Source organism: Myotis lucifugus, unplaced genomic scaffold (genome assembly GCF_000147115.1).
Source record: "Myotis lucifugus unplaced genomic scaffold, Myoluc2.0 scaffold_485, whole genome shotgun sequence".
In the NCBI taxonomy this organism is placed as follows: domain Eukaryota; kingdom Metazoa; phylum Chordata; class Mammalia; order Chiroptera; family Vespertilionidae; genus Myotis; species Myotis lucifugus.
This window is the reverse complement of record NW_005871533.1, coordinates 150,418-156,939: the sequence shown is the minus strand read 5'-3', so window position 1 is coordinate 156,939 and position 6,522 is coordinate 150,418. Positions and strand designations below refer to the sequence as shown.

The 6,522-nt window shown below is 48.3% G+C and overlaps 1 protein-coding gene across 3 annotated transcripts in view; it reads left to right on the top strand.

The window, feature by feature from the left end:
- Positions 1 to 1,120: 1,120 nt before the first annotated feature.
- Positions 1,121 to 6,522, top strand: part of SUMO2 (small ubiquitin-like modifier 2) — a 16,364-nt gene continuing 10,962 nt past the window's right edge. Inside the window, exons 1-2 of one of the 3 annotated variants that reach the window (XM_023744765.1) lie at positions 1,121 to 1,294; positions 3,485 to 3,556. In XM_023744765.1, coding sequence (XP_023600533.1) covers positions 1,238 to 1,294; positions 3,485 to 3,556 — 129 coding nt within the window. In that variant the 5' untranslated portion in view covers positions 1,121 to 1,237. Of the gene's footprint in view, positions 1,295 to 3,335; positions 3,357 to 3,484; positions 3,557 to 6,522 lie in introns of those variants that run through there. The other 2 variants (XM_023744762.1, XM_023744764.1) reach the window with 2 other exon arrangements.

Sequence of the window (6,522 nt, the reverse complement as noted above, 5' to 3'; positions counted from 1 at the left end):
AGGCCCTAGCAAGATAACTCAATTGGTTAGAGCATCGTCCCAAAACACCAAGGTTTCAATCCCTGGTCAGGGCACATGTAAGAATCAACCAATGTTGGCTCAGTGGATAGAGCGTCGGCCTTCGGACTCAAGGGTCCCGGGTTCGATTCCGGTCAAGGGCATGTGCCTTGGTTGTGGGCGCATCCCCGGTGGGGGGCGTGCAGGAGGCAGCTGATCGGTGTTTCTCTCTCATCGATGTTTCTAACTTTCTATCCCTCTCCTTTCCTCTCTGTAGAAAATCAATAAAACATATTAAAAAAAAAAAAAGAATCAACCAATGAATGCATAAATAGATGGAACAATAACTTGATGTTTCTCTCTCCCTTTCTCTTTCTCTCTCTCTCTCCCTCCCTCTCTCTCTCCTTTCCTCTCTAAAATCAATGAATAAAAATTGTTTTAAAAATTAAAAATAAAGCAAAATAACCTAAAGGGAAAAAATGTTTCACTGATGTTTTAAATACATATGTAGGTACATACATATGTACACGAACATGAATAAGAACATGTTTGTGAAAACCTGCTTTATAGTCCTAGTAATGTATAACTAGCCACATAAAACTTCAAGTTGAGAGATACAATTATAAATGTGACAAATTTCTTATTGGAGGGTAAAAACTGCTCTAGCCCTGTGGTTCTCAAACTTTAGTGAACTTCGGAATTATCTTAGAAGGTTTGTTAAACCACTGGTTCCTAGGCTCTATCCCCAGAGCTTCTAATTCAATAGTTTGGGATGGAGCCCTTGGTATTTGTACTAGAAGTACAAATTTCCAAGTGAAAGTGATATTGTTGCCCAGGGACCATCCTTTAAGAGCTATCCTTCCAACCATCTTCTCTACCTCAGGATGAGAGTAATCAATCACAAACAAGAGCTTGAAGAGTACGGACGTTATCTTATTAGGCACAACAGCAAAATACAAACTTGGTTTAATTTGTTTTCATTTGTTTTATGAACTAAACAGCCTCTAGTCACTGGGCCATACCTGAACCCAGCAATGGACAGAGGAGTAGGACTGGAGCATTAATGGGGTTAGAAGAACTGGAAATTGTCATTCAAAAGTAGCTTCATGACAGACGCTCAGGAGCCCTGATTTAGGCATTTTGGGGATTCTCATGACAAGTGCTATGTTAGTATTGCATCAGTAAGTCAATGAACTCTTATTGACCATTGACTCTCAGGACTTTGTTATTTGCTGAGACTATGAAGATGAAAAGCGAAAATACCTGTCCTCAAAAAGCTTACAGAACCATTTTCCAAGTATGTTTGTACAACATGTATGTTAATATCCAGTAAATGTATAGTATTATGGAACAGCACTTCTCTATCTTTTACACTATAGCTGACACAAAGTGCCATATACCAGGTTCTTGACTACGACTGGCACAATCTTGGGTCCCACCTTTGCCATGACCCAAGGAGAGGAAGCTGGAAGGTTTTCACATCACCATTCTGCCTCCAGATTTCCTGAAGTTCAGGGACTTAGTATTTATTCTCCCCCCCCCACCCCCCCCCCCCACGGTCAGTATTCTTGCAGTATTCACGGAGAGCTCAAGAACTCAAGTAACCTCAGACCCTGAAGGAAATTTGGTGGCATAAATTACCCAGTTTAGTCATCTGTGTTATAATTCAGTTATGTGTTTCTCAAGGGTTTTGGCAAGGATTTAAAGCTCTATACAGACTCTGTGATTCTTGTCTTCCTGCACTTTCTAGGAATGGTGTTTTTTGATTTGGCATCTGACCCTGAGGAGTACATTCTGGATGGTTCACCCTCTTCTACTTCTAATATCAGTTATTGATATGTAACTAGAGTTCTAGAAAAATTGGGCCTTTCTTGGCCAAGTTCTTAAACCCTCACGGTGAAAACTGCTCACTGCACAAGTCCCTCCTCATTCTTTCCTGTACCGGCCCATTAGGACCCAGGAACTGATACCAAGTGCTGGGAATAAAACTGTAAACAGGACAGACAGGTCTCAGCTTTCTTTGGAACTTCAGTTCTGCTGAGAGAGAGAAACAAACAAAAATTTAAGTTAAAACAACTTGATTGGTGTTCCTGGCCCCAATCTGGGATTTTTGTTGTTGTTGTTGTTAATCCTCACACAAGGGATATTTTTTCTATTGATTTTTAGATAGAGTGGGAGGGAGAGAGGGGTAGAGAGAGAGAAAGAAACATTGATGTGAGAGACACATTGGTTGGTTGCCTCCCGAGCCCCACCGGGGCCTGGGGAGGGATGGGGATCAAACTGAGACCCTTCGGTCTGTGCTCTAACCACTGAGCACACAGTCCAGGGCCTGGGATGTTTTTTCTGCATGTCCTCTCTGCATCCTTCCACGGGGTGGGAGATGGGGGCGGGCGCTGTACGCAGTGCTACAGTAACTAAGCGCTGGAATCAGAGTCAGAAATCTTGAGTTCAGTTTGATACTGGCTCTGCCACTTTAAGCTGGGTGAGCAAGTTGTCCAACTTTTCTATGTCTCACTTTCTTCATCTGTAAAAATGGAGATAATAACAACACAGGCTTTGTGAGGATTAAGGGCTTGGCACAGAATCTCTACATAATACTCAATACCTGCCACTACTCTTCTGTATATAGTATTCCTCGAACTTTCTTTTTCCAAAGCGTTCTTTTCCAGTGCACAGCCATCCCCTCCCACCCCTCTAAAAATGAAGGAGGGAGCCCTGGCTGGGTAGCACAGTTGGTTGGAGTGTTGTCTGGAGGTCATGGTTGTAGGTTCGATCTCCTGTTTGGGCACATACAGGAAGCAAATAGTGAATGCATGAATGAGCAGAACAACAGCCCTGGCCGGTGTGGCTCAGTTGGTTGGAGCATAGTCCAGTATAACCGAAAGGTTTTGGGTTCAACTCCCAGTCAGGGCATTTACCTAGGTTGCAGGTTCAGGTTTGATTCCCGGTCGGAGTCTGGGCACTTACAGAAGGCAACCAATAGATGTTCCTCTCTCTCTTCCTTCCTCTCTCTAAAATCAATTTTTTAAAAAATGATGGAGGGAGAAACAATGTTGGGAAATTTCTATCTTTTCATCGTTTTATTTTACCTAGACATTGGAAAGAGACTCCCAGTATATGACTTGAGTAGATCCCCTACACTCAGCTCACAGAATTCCAGTTTGCCATTGGAATATGTGTTGCTCACACATTTGAATATGCTTCACTATTTTTTTATAGGAACTTCTCCATTGCCTGAAGGTAATTCTGTAATTTAGCATAACTTTGGAGAGGGGGGATATTGTAGGACACGCCTGTCACCCAGAAGCTAAGAACTAAACAAGCATTTGATTACTGGAAGTGCCCACATATTAATGAGAGTAAGTTTAACAGGACATATTCCTCTTTGATGGTTCTGCAGTCCTACAAGGCTGGGGAGGTGTGTGATGGCCACAGAAGACCTAGGGCCAGCACAGCAAAGATGGCGTCTCTTTTTCCTTCTCTATAGCACCCAGCATGTTCATTCCCAGGCATACAGGAAGAGCTCACTCAACACTACCTGCCAGCTGTGTGCTACTCGGTAAGTTACTTCATTCCTTGGAGCCTTAGTAGCAAGTAAATACTATGCTCGCTTATAAGGCTTTGTGCGAGCAGGAAATGAGCTAATAGTAAAGCCCCACACAGTGCCTGACACATGGCTGTTGGTTCTCTTCCCCTTTCACTTCTTGTGTAGTTCCTAACCCCACCCCCACCCCGCCAAATTACGTTATTTGAGTCAGGGACTTTGTCTGCCCACTGCCTAGCACAGGAACTTCCCCTAGTGACAGTTTCAATTTATTCATGCATTCAGTGAATCTTTGAGCACCTACAGTGGACAAAAGCTTGGAGTTGAGAGAGAGCAGGTTCATTCAAGAACCCAGCTAATTGACTATGACCAAAGAAGCGGAGGCTTCCAGGAAGAAATGATGAGAGAGAGCTAGAATGGTTAATCTGGATTAGTTTTTCGTTTGAGAGAGAGAGAGAAAGAAAGAGAAAGAGAGAGAGAGAGAGAGAGAGAGAGAGAGAGGTTTGTTGTTCCATTTATGTATGTATTCATTGGTTGATTCCTGTACCTGCCCTGATCAGGGATTGACCCCATAACCTTGGTGTATCAAGGATGATGCTCTAACCAACTGATCTACCTGGCCAGGGCTGGGTTAGCTCCTAAAGGGTTTTGTGGGTCTTATACAAATTTTTGGACTTTATCCTATGAGTCGAGGATTGCCACTGAACCAAAACGTGGCAGAAACTTTTTTTGTTTTTATTTTAGAATGGCTTGTGGTTCTCAGATTTTAGTGTGCTTAGGGATCACCAGGGACGCTTGTTAAAAAGGAGGAACCCCAGAGCCACACCGCCTGAGAACATTCATTTAAATCAGCACCCTAGCCCTGCCTAGCTGGTTTGTCTCAGTGGATAAAGCGTTGGCCTGTGGACTGAAGGGTCCCGGGTTTGATTCCGGTCAAGGGCGCATGCCGGGGTTGCAGGCTCAATGATTCCCAGTAGGGGACTTGTAGGAGGCAGCCGATCAATGATCAATGATTCTCTCTCATCATTGATGTTTCTATCTCTCTCTCCCTCTCCCTTCCGCTCTGAAATCAATAAGGATATATTGAAAAAAATAAATAAATCAGCACCCTAGTTGATTCTGATTCACTTAAATGTTCAGGTACAAGTGGGACTTACCTTAAAACAAAAAGACCAGTTAGGAGGCTAGTGCAGTAGCCCTGGGAGAGCTGACTTGAACTTGGGCCTTCCTTGGCTTGTCTTACAGTTAAGGCCTTAAGCCTCCTCTGTCCCATGGAGGACCAGCTGGAAGCCCAGCAAATGCTGCCTAAAGGAGACATATGTGGTAGGTGTTAGAAGGCAGCATACACACGCCTCGGAGGTGGGCTGTACGGGGAGTGTGTGAGAGAGAGGACGGGGTCTAGGATGCCCCCTCTCCGGCATGGAGCAAGGTCCTATGGGAGTGCCATTCGCCGACCTGGACGGAGGGAGAGGGGCAGGTCGGAGGAGGTAAAGCGAGGAATTTCCGTTGAGATTTGCTGAGTTTGAGGCGCCCCTGGGCCATCGGAGTGGAGATGTTCCAGAAGCCAGTTGGATTTATAGGTTGGAAGCTCAGAGAAAGATCCGGACTAGAAATAGAGAGTTGAGAATGATTAACAAGTAGATGGGAGTGGAGGTGGGAGAAAGGGTCTAGAATCTAGAGTCTAGAACACAGCCCAAGGAACATTTTAAGGGCAGGACTGAGGAGGAAGAGGAATGCGAAGGGATCAAGGACGCAGCCCAAAGCCGCAGGGAGGGCGCCCAGGAGGAGGGACGGGCAGGCTCGCTGGACGCGGCCTGGGCGCCTGACCTTGCGGAGAGCAGCGGAGAGCAGCGGCCCTGCGGCTGCGGGGCCGGACGGCGGCAGATTGCAGCGGCCGAGGGGAGTGGGAGGCGGGGGAGTGCCGACGGCTGGCAGGGCCCCGTCTTCAAGACGTTTGGCCAAGAACGGAGAGAGAGATGGTGGCAGCTTACGACAGAAATAGAACCGCGTCTTTTTCTGTGGAGCAGAAGGAAGTACAGGGATAAAGGCTAAAATAAAACCTACTGAGGGCGAGAGGGGGACCCACTGCACAGATGTTGGGATTTGTTCTGAAAGCAGGAGGGACCAGCTTCCATGTTTTAACCGGACGGAAGGAGGAAACGATGGGCCGGATTGGAAACCTGATAGTGGGCCGTTCTCCCCGGTGGACTCTGTCTCCTCTCGGAGGTTGGGAGCCAGGCCCGGAGGAGGGAGTTTGTAGGATGAACATTCCCCACCTCAGCCGGCCAGGTGCGGGGTTACCGGCGCGGGAGCAGTCACTGCGCCAGGCAGGGACTTGGTGGGAAGCGGGTTGAGGCTGAAGCTTTAAAATCCAAAGGATGAGAGGCTGACCGGGAGGAAGTGTGATGCTCCTCTGACCCTGAGGAAAACTGCATGTGGGCCAGTGAACAAGGGTGTGTGTTTTCCCCTAGAACCTCGTGCTGGGGCTACGACTCAGGCTCCCCCTTCCTCGTCCAGTCAGTCTGCCTTGCCCGGCGTGTCTCACGTCCAGGCCTCAGGTCTCCTCGTCCTCAACGAGGACCAGCTGGAAGCCATTTTGATTAAGCTCCACCACAGAAGGACAATACAGCCCCGCCCAGAGCAGGCGCGCCCCCGCGGCGGGCCGGGTGCGCGTGTCCGCGCCTCTTCCCGCCGGCCTGGCAGGCGCCGGGCCCGGGCCGGGGCAGCGCGGGGCGGGGGGGCGGGGTGGTTATGTAAGCGTTGCGCGCTCCCGCGAGGCGACAGCCAATGGGAAGCCCCGGCGGCTCGTGCTCGCGCACGCAGGGTGGGGGGAGGGAGCGCACAGCGTGCGCGCGCCCTCTCCCTCCACCGCTGCCGCCTCCTTCTTCTGCCGCTCCTGGTGCTGCTTGTGTGCTCGTTTGGTGCGGACCTGGTACCTCTTTTGTGAAGCGGCAGCTGAGGAGACTCCGGCGCTCACCATG